General features: G+C 39.6%; 1 protein-coding gene across 2 annotated transcripts in view; it reads right to left on the bottom strand.

The window, feature by feature from the left end:
- Positions 1 to 20652, bottom strand: part of THSD7B (thrombospondin type 1 domain containing 7B) — a 549934-nt gene that overhangs the window by 126053 nt on the left and 403229 nt on the right. For both annotated transcript variants that reach the window (XM_030018353.2, XM_030018354.2), the window contains 2 exons: positions 15469 to 15601; positions 14289 to 14392 (listed from right to left, as the gene is read on the bottom strand). In XM_030018353.2, the coding sequence (XP_029874213.1) occupies positions 14289 to 14392; positions 15469 to 15601 (237 nt within the window). The remainder of the gene's footprint in view (positions 1 to 14288; positions 14393 to 15468; positions 15602 to 20652) is intronic.

The raw sequence follows: 20652 nt of genomic DNA, 5'->3' as shown, positions 1-20652 counted from the left end.
ATGTGTCAGAAATGAGCATCTTTGAGACCTCATGGGTGAAGTGCAACTTATCAGTAAACACTCTGCCCATCCTTAAAACCGCTGTATTTATTTTTATTTTTTATTTAAGATGAGGGGCATGGAAATACAGGCCCCTCAGCTTATTTTTGGTTTGCACAAAAATATTGGAATAAATAATTATCCAGCAGATGATAACTACCACAGGTAACAAAACAAAAAAAAAGAAAAAAGTTAAATGCATCAACTTACTTTCTGTAATAGGTTGATGGACTCTGGGAAAGAAAATGAAGAACAGTAGCCTCATTTTAAAATAGCTTGTTTCCTTGAGGACAAAAATCCTAAAAATGCTCAGCACTGTGAATCCTAAATGACATCCAAATGACTTTCTTAATAATTATATTATATTGCATCAAAAAGCACATGCCTTTAGCAGTTTGATTCGTATGTGCACGCTCTAACCATGAGTAACTGGGTAAACAAAGATTGGCTGGAATTGCCATAAAGACATATAGTATGCTTAGCACTAAAGAAAACCTCTGAAACGGAATAGAGCCTTTTGCTTTATGATTATCTCTGGACCTGATTCACAACTGTTTTATTACTGACTTTTGTTATTGTATCTGAATACAATTTGATTTTATGAGATCTTAAATATTACCTTTATAAACATTTCATGGAATGTTGACTCTCTATCTGCAAATTGCTTATTTGCTTATTGTATCTGTTCATTGATGCCATTGCAATAGCTTATTTTTGCATTAACTTCTTTGTTCAGTCTACTTTATCTTCTGAGAAAATCCTGGGATGGAATTTTTAATAAGAAACCCTTAAAAAAAAAGATATAACTGTAACTGGTAAAGACATTTTCCCTTAAAGTGTTCTGTTTGCAGTATAATTCAATCAGGGAGTTTATGCCAGTCACCGTGAGATTTCAAGAAAGTACTTTGTTTATCATTTAATCAATATGATTTGAGCAACTCAGAAAGATTTTTAAATAGTAGGCTAAATTCTGTACACACCTCCTGCAACCTTACCCGATTTTCAGACTTTTGCTCAATAAATGCTCTCCACACATCATTTCTTTTGCTTCCACCATTCTTCCTGTGCAAACTCAACACCAGTGAAAACCTGTGGCTGACCTCTTTCTAGACAAGACATATTAACTTGTTTTCAAGTAATGGAAGAAGAAGATGACTGTACTGGGAGAAAATACAACAGGATCATTGGGCTCCCCTGATCAATCTACTTGACAGGTTAACGCTAATTGATAGCTCTACTCATACACCCATCACTTCTACTGCAAACCTGAAAGTTTAGATCCCACAAAGCACATACTCAAATTTTACTGAACTAAAGCCCAAGAATTAAGTGCATTTAACTTCTGGAAACACATCAAATTATTATTTCACTCATAGTCAATATTTAATACTTGCAAAACCACAGGATGAACTGCAAATTGCTAATATGTTTCATTATCATTAAGTCTGCCCCTTGGGAACACCAGCTCTCAGGGTCAAATGAAATTCCATAATCCTTCTAAATTTCTTTCATGGTTACTTTCAATATTTACATTTACCTGTGAAATTCATCTCACTAGGAAAGACAGGCATCTTTCAAAGTCTTCAGATAAGACAATTTAAGCTGACACATATTTTGCCCTGTTTCTCATCAAAGCACTTAAAATTGGAAAGTTTATGCTTTCATACTGGATTTGCAGAGTATTTACATTTAAATAAGCTTAAAAAAAAGGCAAGATACATGATCTAAAGACAAAAATGAATAAAAAGCAGCCATCTTCCTATAAATGCTACAATTAATCATTATGATGAACAGATAGAAAGCAATCCATCTCGTCATACCATAGAGCTGATGTAGCTTTTCCTTTCATACACCGCAGAAGTTAATTATTATGAGCAGATGTGCTTAGATTACATGAAAATTTATACTCCATGAAACGAGGCAGTGAAGATATCTACTTATTCTAAAGCACAAATGTATTCCCTGTTTGTTTGGAGGTTTGCTCGCATGCAACTTCACCAGCAACGTAGCCTGCAAAAAAACCCATCCATCTTGCAGGCAATGATTTTTATGTGCTCCACTAACCAATCATTTCAAAGCAGTACTGAAAAAGCACCTGCTTCTCACTTCTCACAAACATGGTGCATCTGATTTGCCCCACAAATTCCCCAATGTGCCCCAAACGATGTCTGCCATGACCACATCACATGCTCTGGGGGTTAAAATGCAACAGAAGAGCTAAATCCCTCAAACTTTCTCAAGAGTTCGTGTCTGCACGTAGCTGCTCAGTTCTGCAGACCAATTTCTGCTTGATTTTCTCAAATATCATTAATAAGTACCTATTATTAAGATGCCCTTCCAGAGCATAAGGAATAAAATAAGCCAGCAGTGAAGGCTTGTGGTCAGCAAGGGCAGAGGCTGTGGAAGCCCATATATTCCTATCACACAGCAGTGGTTGGGAGTGGTGCCCTCTCACGTCACACATCCCCTGAGGACATGCTGATCTACTTCATCCTGAATTAAACAAATGCTGAAGTAGATGGCCTTTGACAAGCCTATTACATTTTAATAGGTCGGTTAGATTCCCTTGTACTGCGTACCTCTAGTTCAGGTGTTTCCTTTGCCTACACAAAGACCAGGATAAAAACAAAGATACAGAAAGTTAATATCCAAAAGACAGCAGAAAAGAGATAACTCGAAGAAATTTCAATCACCTTGGGGCACATATCAAAGAAAACAAATATATGATTGCAGGACTGAAACTTCAAGTAAACAGTCAAGAAGGAACAATATTACTGACCAGAACTGACCAGAAAAGCGGTAAAAAGTAACATTTGCTACAAGGCTTCACATCCAAGATCCAAATTTGACATTACAGAATACCCTAGTTCAGGAAAACTCTGTCTAATATCAGAATATATTATTCCAAACTTTCCTTATTTCACAAAGGCAATATCAGCAATCCTTTAATAAATGATGCACGCACCAGGCAAAACCAGCTGCTGCCAGGAAAAAAAAATTGACTTTAGAAAAATCTTTGTTAGAAGGTGACATTTTTTTCATTACTATCTATTGCCATCGAAGTATAGAGATGGCTTTTTCTTGTGTAGTAATTTTATTCCAGTGGAATTCCAATTCTTTGGATGAAGTTTCTCTTGATTTATTATAATATAAAGAAGATGGAATTTTCTCCTGAGTCTTTTGAGAAGCAAATTAATGACAATACTGTTAATGAAAGGGGAGACGGGGTGTTTCCAAGACGAAAAATGCTTGGAAGTATTACTGCTGCAATCATCAGACTGATTTAGAAAGTGCTAAACACACTGCTCAGTATTTTTAATATTTCTGAACATATTTAGAAATGGTGCCAACAGAAAAGAGCACCACTGGATGCGTAAAGCAAATGTAATATTGACGATTTCACAGTTACCTGATGTATTCTCGCAAGTGCAAGCACTTCGTAAGTATCCCCGTCAATTCCAGTTACTCTACTGTCACTTTAGTGCACCCGTTTGAAAGAAAGATGCTGGGGATTTTGAAAGATAGTTTGAGCCAAGGTTATTCATTTAATCTGAAATTGAAAACTCATGTCTAAAACCTATATTGCAGACATAAAGCTACTGGAGCAACATAAATACTCAAATTCAGATTCAATGAACATGACATCAGGATTCCTTTTGCACTTTTGTGGCATGTCACATTTAACAAATCTTGTGCCTGAAGATTTATAGTAAGCCACACTGATGAGCTCTGCCATTTAGGATGCTAATATTGATGTTGAGTATTAATGCTTAATTTTTCAAAGAAACCTAATTCAATAATTTCCAATAAGAAGTGCTTTCCAACTAAAGCGGAATAAGGGAAAATGCAAACTGCAACTTTCGCCAAGCTCCTCTGAAGGAAATTCCCCAAGCAGTCCAAACCTTAGCGGTCTGACAATGAACAATATCTGCTACAAATCAAACTCTGCATTCCTCTCAACATCTCCCTTTTTCCTTTCACCAATAGTTGGGTTGGTTTGTTGGGTTGTTTTTTTTGTTTTTTTTTTTTTTTTGGGGGGGGGGGGGGGGGGGGCGGGTCCAAACAACTGACGGAGTCCTTTACTTATTTCATTGATGTAAGCAGGATCAGCATTTCAACCCAGAACCATCCATTTCTTCAGCTAGGTAAAATAAATATCAAACTAAGCCCCCTTGGTACTACTATACTGTAAGAATAAATGACCAGTCTTTATCCTTACAGTTAATGATTGCAGAATTTCTCACAATTTGGTATTCTGCTTGACTGAGATCATTATGGACAAGGAAGAGGTTATTCTGGTAAAGATTGGGAGAATAACATCTAGTATTTTCCTGACAACTAATAGTATAAAAGCTTTTTAATAAACCTGCTTATTTTTGGTCATGCTTCAAGGTTTCCCATTTAAAGCATCTATTTGAAGAAAATTTCTCCTTAAGGCCATTTTCCAGAGAACCTGGATCGTATCCTGCTCAGCTCAGATGAATTTTTAACAATTTCCCTATGAACAACAGCAGCTTTGGCATGAATTATCTTTGGACTTGTAAACAGCACAGCCATGACAAGAAGGAAATTAAAATTTTATAAAAGCAAAAGTAGATCTAAATCGGTACTGAATGGGACTGCTTGCAACATGGAGAGGTGACCAAGAGGGACATGAAAGTGTTATATAAAATAGCAAACAAAAAAGGAGACCAAATGGGACCAAATGCCTCAAGAACAAAGGATGATTCAATTAAATTGAAATCATCAAGAAACTAAAATAGTTTACTCACTGCAGGGTCAACCCATTGAACTGAGGTATGCCAGACACAGACAGAGGCCAAAAGATTAGGAAGAACATGAAAAAATCAGGTATTTTTATAGCTAGTTACAGTAACAGTTACATGAGCTTATATAAAATATTAAGGATTATAAACCCTCATGTTTCAGGTTCTAAGTCAATGAAACACAGAGTTTTAGGATGAAATGGCTCCTGTATTTCTGAGAAGGAGCACACGAGGCTGTGTGATCAGGTCTACTTACAACTCACCCATGGCCACAGAAAAGATTTTTGTTATAGTTTATAACATCCTCTGCACAAACCATGAAGCATAACCACCCAGGCCTACTGTTCATGTAATAAAAAATTCTCAGAATTCGTACGAAAAGTCGGAATCAACTGTTCATAGCTAGGATTTTAAATCACTGGAAGCTGGTGCTAAAAACAAGACATAATTGGAAGGGCCTGTCTCCAGTTTGGGGGAGAGATCGCTCTTCATTATGTCTCTCATTATGTCTTTCATCCTCCTGAGTAAGTCTCAGCACAGTTTGGTTCTCCTTGGACCTCTTTCATCTACTACACTCTGTTTAATGACAATCCATCATTTAAAAAAGGACCCCAAAAATGACTTTCACCAACGATAGTTGCTTAGATCATACAGACTACACACTAGATGAAAGAAATCTTAGGAGGACCAAAGAGAGCTGAACTTAATCAGAGGGATGAAAGACAAAATGAAAATCTATCTACCCTTACATTTAAAAAGGAGTTTCCTTCAGATAAGATGATCTCGACTCTCTCTCTGTACCTGTTAAATATGGTGTGAGTACTGTCAGATCATTTGGGACTTTTATGATTGAGATGCTCTAGCAATTCCTGTAAATTGTACACATTTGGATGGTGCCGTCTTTGACTTTGAGGTGATCGGGCCATTTCCTATTGATCTAAAACCTTCTTTCCCCCCTTCTTCCCTCCTTCCTCCTAATCAAGGCAGAAATACATAGCCTGGAAAGCTTTGATGTTCCTCTGCTTTACTTCTCATTATTTTGATCTTTTAACAATCCCTCTATTGGTACATGCTTGTAGTATACATTTTCAGTGTTCATGCCTTCTGGCTTCAAAAGACTTTTCTACTTGATCAAGACTTTTTTCTTCCCCAGAAAACAAATGCTGTGTGTGGTACTAAGATGCTGATATTTGTTTTGTTTATCAGATAGGAACAGTATGTAGTTAAGCTAGAAAGCCTGCTTATTTCCTTCCTCAGAGTGGCATATACTGTCCTGTTTTTGAAGGAAATCAAATATATGTAATTTATCTGATGCAGTCTTCATCATCTTTATTTTACAGAAAGTCTACAGATTACTGAGTTGCCTTTGGATAAAATGCTGCACTGTAGATTGCTGTCAGGACAAATTCTCTAGGAGTCTCCTCAATTTTTATGTTGCTGGCATAAGGCTACAGTGACAGAAATGAGTTGGAGTCTCTCTTGCTATTAGTTAGTGTCTATAAACTAAAGTCATGCCAATTCTCCTACTGCCTATGAAATACTCTTACAGCAGCTATACCTGAGGTGGAAGCCGGGCCAGACCCAGACTGAAATATATTAGCACTGTTTTAAGCATCTTGTGATGTCTGCTGACATCTCCCATGAAAAAAGGAGGGTAGTCCACCATCACTCTTTTGTGAACAACCTGTCACTGGAAAATCAGTATCAATCTTTCTTCCCGTTGTCCTACCAACTAAGACCCAAGGAAAGAAAAATTGGTCTACAGGAACACATTACCTGGAGATCAGTGGGATGTAATACAATACAAGGACAAATTTCCATTCCCCAAACCAGTACCAGGCTGCATACTCCAGTACAGCTATGCACATATTTACACAGACAACTCTGCTACGCCACCAGGTTTTAAGAAATTGGCCCAGGATGATTTCTATACAAGCAGGTGATTTTATTTCTCATAAATTAAACTGCAGGAATCTCAAAGGCAGCCATGAAATGCTCAGAGAGATTGATCCATCACACCTCATATAGCCTCATCTGTCGCTTTCCCTCTCCTCCTGCTCCCGGTCAATTCTAATGTTCCAAAACCGAAATAAATCCCACTGAAAATCTGTCTGGGAGATGGTATCTTCCTCATTCCACTGGTGCAGGAAAGGCTAAAAATGCATACATGCATACATGACATTAGTATTGTATTTTTGTCTCCTCCTCCTTAATTTTTCCTTGTTTTCCCCTTTGTGAAACACTGTCACACATTTTTGCATAAAGCTAATCTACTATCAAATCCACAATTAAACCCAGGCTTTGGGAAATAATTTAAAGATCAAAGCCTATCAGTAAAATGATAGAAATTACATACAAACAATCCAGACTTATGTAATAAAACATCCATACTGCAGTGATAAATCTCTCCAACTCCTGCATGCAGATATACATAGTTCACCAAGAATGAAGATAAATTTTAAATGTAAAATCAAGGGTAAAATTTCATTAAGTTCAAGAGATTTTAATTTGTTCACTGACACTCACCAGAGCTTAGACTCCTAAATACTTAATTTCCTTCTGTTAATAAAATTCAGGTATTTTGAAAAAAGGTTCCTAATCTATTCCGAATCTATTGCAAACCAGGAATTGGAATTACTCAAGAGAAAGTTTTGATGTTTTTATTTGACCTTAATTGTTTGTCATTATTTACAGTGGCAGAAAGTGTTACAGAACAAAAATAAAAGGGAGTATTACCTGTTAAAAATATTCTGGTTTATGAATCAGAAGAACAAATTTCATGAACTTGGAGATCAGAAAGAAAATGTGAGAAATACATGATTTTAGGATGGGCAGTTTTTTACAACAGTATAATGCTACTCATGCATAGTACGTAACTCTTAATTCCAGCCTTACCTCTAGAGTACCACTGCCCATCTTTCTACATAGTGCGAGTGCTGCGCATTTTTTTCTTTAACGAAAATTTCACTTTTCTGATTACGGAGAATGCTCTAATTTATCCAACATGTATTTTTGGCCTGCCCTTCAAAGTACTCACAATTTGCAATTACCCAGGTGTGTTATAGATGTACTTTCTATTTCATTATACACACTGTTAGTGAAAATACTGAAGACAGTCAAGAGCACGTGCGCCCTGCGGGAAGCCATCTGAAATGGCCTTTGTGGTTCACAGCAAACAACTGGTAACAGCCCTTTGAATGTGTTTTTCAATAAGCTGCACAACCACCTCACCCTGCATTTCTCTAGGTCATACTTTCTTATTGCACATGGGAGACCATCATGTGGGACTGGACTCAATGTCCTCCTAAAGTCAAGAGGGCTGCTTTCCACTTACCTTATTGCCTAACCTCCAGCCCACTGCCTTGTCAAGGAAAGAAATCAGATTATCAAGAACAAATAATAGTAAACCAGTTCTGGTTTGGTTGTTTCTTATTACCTTATTACTCTCTGTGTGTTTATAAGCTAAAAATTGCATTATCAGTGACAAGAAAATAACAATACAGGTAACACGACCTTCATGAATTTGCAATATGATGTAGAGTGGCTACATAGGTAAAGTGTTGGTGAAGCCCTGGGCAGACACGGCTAATAACAGACTGAGGCTCTCCCTCCTGGCAAGGCAACCCCTCGAACCTCAATCCCCATCCCAGACAGACTTGGCTTCACAAACTTTCCTTTCAAACATATTACAAACAAGACTCAGCTCCTGTCATTACCCTGGTAATTATTTTCCCCTCAACTATTTGCGACCAATGCCACCAGCTGCCAGGCAGGTGTCTTCCAGACTGTGACGCTGGCTGGGACCACTCAAGTTCAGCTTGCCGTGCTCCCATCTGCATCCCTGCAACCACCCCTTACCCTAGACTAGTATCATCAGAAGAAACACTGACAAACCTAATGAATCCCCAGCATCACTCAGAATAAGGCTCAAGGTGCCATTGTCCTACCAGGCAAAGTTAATATTGGAGGGAGCTACTGATGACACGTAAGCCGCTGTCAGCTGGACAGATTTATAAACAGGACTGTACTGCAAAGCACTGCTCGTAAAATATCACCATCTAACTGAAGCAGTCCATGTCTTTGCCACGTTTACTATCATAAATGTATTCATTGTAAACTTCAGGTTATCACATTGCCTCTAGCCTGTAAATTATAACAGGATTCTAATATGTACCTCCTGAAACTGGTAATTCTGTGCAAAAGCATTCTGCAACTCAAATTACAGTGAATGCATCTGTTAATTTAGCTAATCGGCAGTTATATTAACTACCTACAAAACAGGGAATAAGAACCATTGGGTGACTATCTTATGAGCAAAAAAAAAACTGTAACACTGATGCTTTTTTGATGGCATGTCTCATTATAAATAGGTTACCATAAAATAATTTCAGCAAACAGTAATGTATATGGCCATTACTGTGTTACAGATTGATAATACACGAGATAATACAGCTAAAGGATGCCTGTTCGAAATATTTTTGTAGATGCAATGTTAACAGGCAATACCAAAATTCATCCTTTCATTTTTTTTAGTATGGAACACGTTAACTTAGTCACTAATTCATTAAAAATTATGTTTGTAATCACAGTTCTGCCTATATTTTATATAAGATTTTACTGGAACTATCACTGCATTTAGACACACTCAGAAAACTTAGCAGCTTGCTACCATTTTTGTTCTCATAATGACAAGTTTTTGATCTGCATCTCAGTCTAAAACCGGTCTTGTCTGCAATAGCCCTATAGCTACCAGGAAGCTTCAGAGCAAGAGCCAGAAACCTGCAATGAAGGAGACGGGAATCTTAAATTGCTTGAGTCCAGTGCTGCCTGCATTCTGCTTTTTCACTGTCAATTCATACATCAACTTTTCAAATGAAAAGGATTATATTTAACGCCAACCATGTTAGCAAAGTCCACGTGGTGTGAATTTACAATCTGGTTAAAGAAGGAAAGAAATACATCATACGTGGTCTGATAGTAGTCCATACCAAAAGAAATATTCCACCGAGATGCCCAATGGCCTATCCAGTATCGATCCACCCCATGACCTCAGGTGAGCCAGGGAAAGTGCACTTCTCCAAAGCAGAGGAGTAGTTTCTCATTACTGCATTAGTGGATATGTTGTTGTTTTCCTGTACATAAACCAATAAATTATTCTCTAAGAATATTTGCTGCTCTGTGTCACAGCATTTCTGTATTCTTGCAATGGGGAGCTACAGCTCCGAGGTGGACTTATTGTCTCATTAATGGGGGGAGATATGGTCAAATTCCCCAAATGAATCACAGTTAAGAAGTGGCAGGAGCAGAAGAAATAAGACATGACATGTTCCATTGCTGCAGCTTCTCCTTGCTTCTGCAAAGTAACTACTTTTTTCACAACCATGTTGTCAGTGTATTTCCAAGACTAGTTTTTAAAGCGGAGTCTCATTACACCAGTCTGGTCTTTAATACGTGTCTATTTACTTTTATCAATGGCTTTTGAAGCAGCCTTCAAAGACACTTGCTTAAAACAGGCTTTCCATCCACTAATTAAACCTTAACAATCCCTTGTAATGAGCAACACATTTTTTCCCCCAAAATGTACGTGTCTAAGGTGGCTGCTCATGTCAGCACTGAAGGGAGAGGTCATTTCTGAAGGATCCCCCATCACAAACATCAGAGAACAGTAAAGTCACTGAAGGGCATTCAAAGCAGAAGCAATTTTCATAGAATCATAGAATGGTTTGGGTTGGAAGGGACCTTAAAGATCATCTAGTTCCAAGCCCCCTGCCATGGGCAGGGACACCTTCCACTAGTCCGGGTTGCTCAAAGCCCCATCCAACCTGGCCTGGAACACTGCCAGGGATGGGGCAGCCACAACCTGTTGCAGTGCCTCACCACCCTCACAGTGAAGAACTTCCTTACATCTAATCCAAACCTACCCTCTCACCGTTCAAAGCCATTACCCCTTGTCCTATCACTACATGCCCTTGGAAAAAGTCCCTCCCCAGCTTTCCTGTAGCCCCCCTTTAGGTACTGGCAGGCTGCTATAAGGTCTGCCCAGAGCTTTCTCTTCTCCAGGCTGAACAACCCCAACTCTCTCAGCCTGTCTTCACAGGAGAGGTGCTCCAGCCCTCTGATCATCTTTGTGGCCTCCTCTGGACCCACTCCAACAGGTCCATGTCCTTCTTATACTGGGGGCCCCAGAGCTGAAGGCAGTACTCCAGGTGGGGTCTCACAAGAGCGGAGTAGAGGGGGGAGAATCACCTCCCTCAACCTTCTGGTCATGCTGCTTTTGATGCAGCCCAGGATATGGTTGGCTTTCTGGGCTGCAAGCGTGCATTGCCGGGTCATGTTGAGCTTCTTGTCAACCAACACCCCAAGTCCTTCTCTGCAGGGCTGCTCTCAGTCCACTCATCGCCCAGCCTGTATTTCTGCTTGGGATTGCCCTGACCCATGTGCAGGACCTTTTCTCACTGTCTTGACACCTTCTAGTATATTAGTCACTTGTCGAGCAAAATGACAGCTATATAGCAATAGAAAAGCTTGTAAAGCTCTTAATTTACTGTTAGAAATGTTGTCTGTGTCACTGTCAAGCAACAGTAACATCCCCACCCTGTTTTACTCTCGAGTACCCTGTCTCAGGGGCTTTTTGCAAATCATGCCTTAATGAAGTTTAAATAACAACTGTATTTCTCAGTTCTAAATGCCACTTTTCTCTTACCTGCATGATTGTTTTCTGAATAAGTTAGTCCACTGAAGCTGATATACAAAATGAAAGGCTATTGTAATTAGTGTAATATCATTCCAAGATAAAGCCATGAAAACTGCAGCTTCAGACAGCTGTCATCTCTTTGGCTATTCTGCTTATTATTCACAGACAACTTCTGGTATCTTCTGCATGTTACATAGTATGTTTATGTGCAATTTCAGTGAAAACACTCATGGAACAAGATCTGTAAGTATCTATCTCAGAATCTAGCCTAGAGAAAGAATGCAGCTTGAAAGTCATTTCAGACTTAATTTTCCCTCAGCACAGTCATCGTTCTAAATAGGTACACATAAACATACGCTTGCTTTCTTTAGGAATAATTTATATGAATTCAATGTCCTTATATAATTGGCTAGATACAACAGTCGCTGAAAACTGAAATCCTCTAATTTAGATGACAGTCAGGATATGGACAGCAAAAGAAAAATAATTCTAAAAATGGATGCTCTAAGGAACAGCAAGACTGATTATCTTCAGTGTAAAAAGGGTAATTGCTGTTACATGGTAAAAAAGAAATTGGGCAAATTCATATAAATACTCTTTGGAGAATAAGCACTTACTGGCTAAAGACGCTGACACATTATGCAAGCCAATTACTGTGTGGAGTGGTGGTGATACCTCGAATGCAAACTCATTTGTAGGATGCCTAAATATTGCAGGAAAGCACCTACCTATAACACCTGGCGTTCTTCCACTGATGGCATGGATTCCCCTGAAACGATCCACAGACTCACAGAATCATACAATATAATTTAGAACGGAAGGGACCTCTGAAGGTCCAATGCTGCTCTAAGCGGGACTGACCTCAAAGTTAGAAAAGGCTGCTCAAGACTTTATTCAGTTGAGTTTTCAGTATCTCCAAGGAATGTATAGTCTCTCCAGGCAATCTGGGAATTTCCCTCACTACAGTCTATGTTACCTTCTGTTACTTCACTGTGCACCTCTGGGAAGAGTGTGGCTCCATCTTCTCTGTGGACCCCACTCCCATTAGACACTTCTTCAGGCTGAACAAGCCAAAATCCCCAGCCTCACCTCACATATTATTTCAAAAATATCTGCAAAGACCCCCTTCATGGTGAAGAATGAGAGGATCAGAAGTCCTCCAGTATCGAGGTCTACAAGCTGAAGAGACCCTGGGAAGCATGTAAGCGAATGCCACCCTTGGCTAAATGGCTACTCCCTGACAATATGGTGACACAGCACCTCTTCACACATGCTAGCCGCTCTTGAAGAGTTCAAGTAGCAGGAAGGTGAGGTATTAACAGCAGCTTTATGAAAGTTTCCCTCATTAAACACTTCCATAGATAAGATACAGAATCGCTGAAAATCCAGCAGCTTGTTTTCCAGAAGCAATATGGTCAGAGTTAGCAGCTTTGTTTCAGCTGCCTTCTCCATGGTGATCCCTCCCTTTGTTCGTAGGAAATATCTTGAAAATCTTCTTCCATGGGTTTCATCTGAGAACTTATTTTCCTGAAACCCCACTCATCCTCAGTAATACCTAGCAGCTTGGTTCTATCACTACATGTAATTATGAAAACCAAAGCTGTTACAAAACCCACAGTTAATTACAAAAAGCGAACGTGGCACTGAAACAAATTTTGCTTAAGCCCACCACGCTATGAGACTCCTTTTCCATGATTACCCCAGAACAGCACATAGCCTATGTAATTGTTGGAGGACTCTCCACAGAGTAAAAATAAGTGTGATACTCTTCTATTATACCTCAAATTCTGTCAGAGTAAGATTAATATAAAGTTCATGCACCTACTGTAGCATAAAGATTACCATCTCTTCACACAGAGATTGAGGAATACATTTTAGGACGTCTCAATTTACAGAGCTCTCTCTGAAAACCTTGTGGAAAGGCTCGTGGTCAAAACCTAGTTAAAGATATTTACTCCTTTGAGCTTTAGTTTAAAACACATTTCTTCTTTCAGGTACAGCCCACATACTGTCAGGGCTTTTCTTTCTTTTCCTTTGTTTCCAGATTATGTAAGAAATTCACTTCGTCTTTAAAGAATAGTTTCTACCCTTGTGAAGGAGTAAATTATTATGTCAAGTTTCATCAGTTAGCATACCTGTATAGCAATTTTTTTTCAATAAAAATAACCTTTTGTTAAAGGTTTCATTAGATTTCCCAGGAGACTGATAACAGCCAATCTTCAGCCATCTGCAGGAACCACTACAGACTCTGATCACATACTCTGAACAGCGAAATTCTTCTCAACACTTTTGTTCAGACAATGGAATCACTGTATTTTCCAAGCACTTAATCATGCCAAGGGCAGGAGCCCAAAGCCTTTACCCACACTGAACTTCTCCAATAGTCTTAATGAAAATCAGGCCTCAGGCAAATTATTAGTAAAATTTAAAATCATGAGGAAATTATCCTTTCTAATTTTAGCACCAAGAATGGATTACTTCATAGAGGCCTATAGATAGATAGTTCGTTTAAAGTCCACATACTTCATCTTTAGGCAGAAGAGCAGGTTACTGTAAAGATACTTGAATACCAAGCATAAATCCCCTCCTATACTCCAAGCATACTCTCATGTTACTGGTACTTTAACGTCCAGCACAGCAGCAAAACTACAATGGGTCCACTTCCCAAAACATTTTAAGTGCTTCAGTCACTTAGTTTCCAATGTAGCTACTGTAAAAGAGTAAAGACCCTACTTAAATGCCCCACTCCAACACCTTTAATATTTGGAGGCCGCATGGAGAAAGCTTACCCCTTGACTGCAAACCGTGTCCACACGCCTCATTATGTCCCGGCACACTTTGTCTCACCGAATCTGGCACCAGCACACAGTGACTCCAGCGGTGGGTCTTCCACCTGCAAGAGGAAAAGCTTAACAATTAAGTGGTTGAAACGAGAAAACAGTTAACAGGTCCAGGGAAAAACTTCAGTTACAAATGATGATACGCTGTGGTGACTTAAGGAAAAATAGAGTAAAAAAGCTGTAATTACTCCTGAAATAAGCACTGTGAACTTAAATTCAGATGTAAGGTTCACCTTCTAGAAAGCCACATCATCCTCCAATAATGTTTCCCTTTCTCATTTTTGTAAGGCATGGTTTCAAACTTACATAAAATACACAGGAAGCTTCTTCAGTGGACTTTGAAATTAGGTTCTTCTCCTGCAAGCCTGTTCTCATACAACCGATGCTGTTCCAAATCTGCTTTCTATGCTAGGATATGTGCCAGTCAAGAACACGAGAAAGCAGCTTTCCATAGCACTATGTGGTACAGAGCCAGGCAGAGCTGAGCAATGTGACTCCTGCTTTGGGACCACCTTCATCTCCCTGCTCTGCTCTGAGACCATGTCCTACAGGATGCGCGGGCTGGAGATTTATATGCAAAGATACAATGCTTTTCTGTTTACTAATATTGTATAACAGATGGGTCACAGAATTTTAATGAAGAGTGGTGAGTAATTGCCTTATTGTACTATTTGTCTAATCAGAATTTTTTTAAGTGCATATTATTCACTGGAGTGAGAGCATCAGGGGAAAAGACAAGAATTTCTGCAATAAGTATACAATTATGATTAAGGCAGTTGAGTGCCTGTGGTCCCAAAATAGCTTACATTGATTTTTAGATACATTGAGGGTGGAGTTCCCAGTAATAGCTTCCTTAAACACATCGAACCCTGAGGTTACCATTGCTAGGAGCCGTGTCTATTGGTGCTTGTTCTGATGATGCCAGACCTACTGAAACTCTAGTTTGAACTCTACTTCTATACAGTTTGCAAGGTTTATTACTTGTACATTGTTATTTGCTTATAACTCTGCATTTTCCAGTTTTATGTCATTTTCTGGTAGAAATTGTGCAGGACAATTGCACAAGAGTCATTTCTGGAGCAGTGGACACCCACTAGCAAAAGGCTGATTCCCAGCTAACACTTTTTACCTGTACACTGGACAGACAGGAATATCTTCACATTCTCTTTCCTCATACAAGGTGTCTGGGCATGCCTGTCCCCCATTGGCAGCATCCTGAACGATAATCCTATACCGGGACTGCTTAACTGCTGTGGCATTGCCTGGAAAACAACAAAAAAATTGCCTTCTAGACACAGTTGGCACCCCAAGTTAGTTATCTAGCTGTCTTGCCTAAAAACATGCTTTGCCTTTTATTTATATTTTGAAATCATGAGCACTCTGGCACTATGCAAAGAAGGGAAAGAATGGTACATTGGATTAAAAGCTACCACTACTCGCTTTAAAATTACAAATAGTTTAGCAGAACAGCACCTGGAAGGCTGATAAATCAACAGTCTAAGAGATGCATCAAAAAATGGCTTTTTAACAGAACATCAAATCAGACAAGAAAATAAGTATGAGCAAACACTTAAGCACCTGAACAGGAGAAAAGAATAAAAACAAAAAACCCAAACAGTCATAATGGAAGGGTTTGTTTCTGAAAACATATTCTGGTGGTCTCAGACTGCTACCAGTAGCCCATCTTCATGGGTCTAGAAATATAGATGATAACTTCCCGATAGAAAAACCATTGCAACCAACAGAGGCTAACTCCCTACTTAACCTGAGTCGATGCAAGATCAATCCATCTAGAAACACAGTTCACAAAATCTACAGTACAGAATGCAGCATGAGAGACAAGGATAAGATTTATCTATATATCTCTATAACTAAACCAAACTCAATCCTTGGCTGTGTAAGCAGTAAATACTAACTGAGAGCTGGTTTAACCACTGTGTATGGCATTAGTACTTCTTTGGGTATTGTATTCACGCTTCAAAAACAGATGCTAGAAAACTAAAAAGGGATCTCAGCAGAACTCTGTGAAGGATTCCAGACCACGCAAACATCTTTTAGTAGTGGACTTTATCAAATTTGTCCAAGAGAGGAAAGCGGTGTGTAAATTAGCCTGCTTATGAGTATTATTTTTCCAGCTCAAGATAAGGCCGAAGCTGCAGTAGCAAGATTACAGTGCATTAGAGTAGAAGGAAAACTTGGGAAAACTCACACCATGAACACAAAGTTCAAGTACAGATCCAGTAAAAATGGTTGGCTCTAAAAATATCAAGTTATACAAGCCTTCACTCGCGCACATGCTACCACTGTGTGATCACCACAAAGGGACTTTGGACCTGGCAGGAGGTTGCTCAACCCAGCTGCTACCCTGAGGCAGGACAAGTGCATCCAGGGTGATCCCCCTCCTGCTTCTTTAACAGCCGCTACCTGAGGCAGCTCTACAGCTTCCCACAGTCTCCTTTCAGATGCCTGATTCAGAGCTTGTAAAGCCTCACGGAGAACCTTTTCTTAAAATCTAGCCCAAGTCGTCGCTCCTGTAAATTAAGCTAAATCTTTTTTATCTTCTGTCCACTAGATGTAAAAAGAGTTTACCCCTATCATCTGATGCATAACCTTTATCAAATTTCAAGGGCTTGTAATGACTCTAAGTCTTCCCGTCTCTAAACTAAGCAAACCCAGTTCTTCATGGGTCCTATTCAATTACCTCTCGTTGCTCACTTTCTTACAGCACTGCGCCCAAGGAATCCCACCCGCAGCCTCATCAGTGCACGGTACAGTAACACCGTTGGTGTTTTACATACAACACGCCCATGAGTTTGACAAGCCCAATATAAGTTTTAGCATTTCACATTGTTGACTTCCATTCATTTTGTAGTCCATTGTATGTCCAGAGGTGCCTGAGACAGTACGGATGTCTACTTCCCAGTCTGTCTTTGTGCAATCCATTTTTCCTTCCCAAGTTACATTTTGAGGAATTTCTCAATTATTTCGATATCATTTAATATATTGTCTATGGTGTTTCCTACCTCTTTCAGCTCTGCACCACCCACTGATGTTATGCAAGCACACGAGCTGTTCAGACAAATATCACACAGAATTGGGGCAAGAAGAATTTTTTGTAGGACTGCCCTTGGCTCATGTTCCAGTTCGATCATGAATAGTGGACATCTATCAGCCAACTGATTGGAAGCAGCTTTGCAGAGAAGGACATGGGACTCCTGATGGACAAATTGACCATGAGGCAGCAATGTGCCCTTGCAGCGAAGAAGGGCCACAGCAACCTGGGCTGCATTAGGAAGAGCATCACCAGCAGGTCGAGGGAGATGACCCTTTCCTCTCTACTCAGCACTGGTGAGACAACTGGGTGTCGTGTCCAGTTCTAGGCTCCCCAGGAGAAGAAGGACGTGGGCACACTGGAGTGAGTCCAGTAAACGGACACAAAGACTATTTAGGGACTGAAGTATCTGACACACAGGAAGAGATCAGGAAAGCTGGGGCTCTTCAGCCTGGAGAGGATCTTATCAATGTGTATCAATACCTGACGGCAGGCAGCAAAGGAGACAGAGACGGACTCTTTTCACAGTGATATCCACTGAGATTTTTCAAGCGGCTGAGTACCCATTTAACGGTGATTTAATTCAAGTCACTGTTCCTCAGCTTCCTGATAGAAGTTTAATGTGTCAAAAATCTACCACTTCCTTTAATTAGAGCAGCTACGCTGTCAAAAAAAAGGAGATTAAATTTATTGGGCATGATTTGCTCTCAATAAATCCATACTGGCCAGTTTATTAGAATCCGATTTTTGAAATGTTTATATCTTGAGTAATAACTTGTTCTTGTGTTTTTTCTATATAACAAAGTTAGGGTGAGTAATCTAGAATTTCCTTGAGCTTTCTTTTTTTCAGGGTGGGGGTGGTGTTGGTTGATTGGTTAGTTTGGTTTGTCTTGGTATTACCAAGTTTCAGTTAGTTCCTTAGGACGTAGCAATTTCTCACCCAGAAGATTGTCACTAGATGCTCTGGCATTACTTTATTACTTCTTTCTCTGTTCACACAGCCCTACTGACATGGGAACATCTAATTTATGGAAATACTTATTCTTTAGTCCATTCCTCTCCTGGCTGCAGACAGGAAACAATGGTAGCAATTGCACATTCCCCGTGTTGTGTTTCCCCTGTTTCTCAGAAAGTAACGGACATATATTTCATGCAGTTTCCCCTTACTTTTAATCCATTTATGTAATTCTTGTTATCTAATATCCTCTTATAGCTTAATTTGCATTCTCGATTTCTTGTTCCTAATTTTTGTGAAACAATTTGAGAATCAAAAAGGAAACAAGATTCTGAACAACTCTGATGATGAGAAAAGATTAAAAAAAGGGCTTCTCTAGCTGTGTTTGATGTTTTCTCTTCATGGTTTGAAGCATGAACATGCAGGTCATATACAGACCCACACATGCCTTGTTCCCCTGTGCTACGGGCTTGCCATTATAGTCATTTCAGGATAGAAAGTAGAGTCCAGTAGGGCTTCAGCCCTTTGTACAGTCTTTCTTGGTAGCTTCCAGGTCTTCTAACACTCCTGTCTGCACAGAACACATTCCCAAGAGGTGTAGCTACCAATTCTCTCAGTTTGTTGAAGTCTGCCTTTTTTTAAAATGTCTTGCTGATATTGCCATCCTTCCTTTCTCCTAAGAATCGTGAACTCTATCACTTTGTGATGATTTTCATTCAAATTATCTACCACCATTAGAATCTTAGCCATTTCCTTCCTATTAATCAGCACCAAATCTAAATGAGCTTCCCACAGTAATTTTCTCCACCTCAAGAAACTAAATTATCCTCAACATTTATTGCACATTACTCAAACCCCATTTTCAAAATTGAATTTCCTCATTGGCTTTTCTACAGCATTCCTTACAAATGTTAATGAACGTAATTTTTATATCTCATTTAAAATTGCTATAGCCTGATTTTCCAGAGTATTAGCATTATGTAGGACTGTCCTTTTAAAGCCGAACTTCAGCTGATTTCAAGCATGGCTATGACTGCTTGCCCTCCTGAAAAAATCAAGCCTCAGGATCTCAAGACCATCTTAACTTCTATGTCCTTGACTTTGCAACTCAGGTAATGCTGTTTGAGAATTTCGGGGGTGCCTTACCTCTGCTTCCACTCCCACCTCGCTGTCCCACCAGCGACCGGTCTCCTCTCCTTACACACAGAGCCATATGACTCCTTCTGTCAATCCACTCTTCTCACTCCTCCCTTGCTCTTGCATCTTTCCTGCCTCTGCATTTGACCCCCAGGGCTTCCCCGGTACCCTGCCCAGGGCTCGGAAAGGTGCATCACCATTCTCAGGCGAGGGACAAAATCCTTGTTCGCTACCGTAAAGTGTGGAATATCTGCTCCAGCTTCTACAGGAAACATTCAGCTTCATACCCTTTGCTCCTGACCAGATGGAAAGGCAGAGTCTGGTCAACACAAGACTCTGAGCACACAAACAATAAGGACAGATTCTCCAAGATTTCAGTCACCAAAATCAGAGCTGTCTCCAGTATTTTTGTGCAGATAAGAGCTTTTGAAGGGGTAAGTCTTTAACTTTGACCACCTCTGGTTTGTCTATAAGACCTGGAAGTGGCAGATCCTTGACAGAAACTGGCTGACACAAGTCATCAGAATTTCTTATTGTAGCACAACATGCATTTTATCCACTTTTACCCCACCTCGTTTCCAACCTGATTTAAGGCATGGGGAAGTAAACAGGACAGTTACTACCTAACATTTCATGTAAGCTTGTTTAGAGAAAGTGAAATTTCTAACCTTCCCCCTGGACAACCAATGCCCAGAAGAGGAGAGGTACATATAGGTACCATCTATTTTCAGGAGGAAGATGAAAAATACTATTTATTGTCAGGTGTTTGCTTTTTTTAATCTCCCCGGTTTAAATCTATGCTGACAGACCAGAGAGCACATCACCCATGCTGAAAGTAGTCACCTCCCCAGGACACCTTCACCACCCGTTATGGAGGTGACAGAGGAAAATATACATGCTGCTCACTCAAACCACTTCATATTCTGAAACCTCCATATTGATTCTTTGATTCTTGTTTCGATTCATCCTCAAAGACTCATTAAAACAGATATATTATAGAAGACTGCAGTAGACAGTTGTCACCTTTAAGTACCTGAAATGGCAGAGAATCAATAACTTGCAACAACCTCCCTGTTCTTGCCTCACCAACAGGTGTTTTGATTCAATTGCACTTCTTTTGTGAATTATGTTGTCCGTCCATCTGTTATTGCCCTAAGTTCACCACTGTC

The sequence above is a fragment of the Aquila chrysaetos genome, chromosome 6, assembly GCF_900496995.4.
Source record: "Aquila chrysaetos chrysaetos chromosome 6, bAquChr1.4, whole genome shotgun sequence".
In the NCBI taxonomy this organism is placed as follows: Eukaryota; Metazoa; Chordata; class Aves; order Accipitriformes; family Accipitridae; genus Aquila; species Aquila chrysaetos.
Note: the sequence above shows the minus strand (reverse complement) of the source record. Positions and strands in the feature narration are given on the sequence as shown.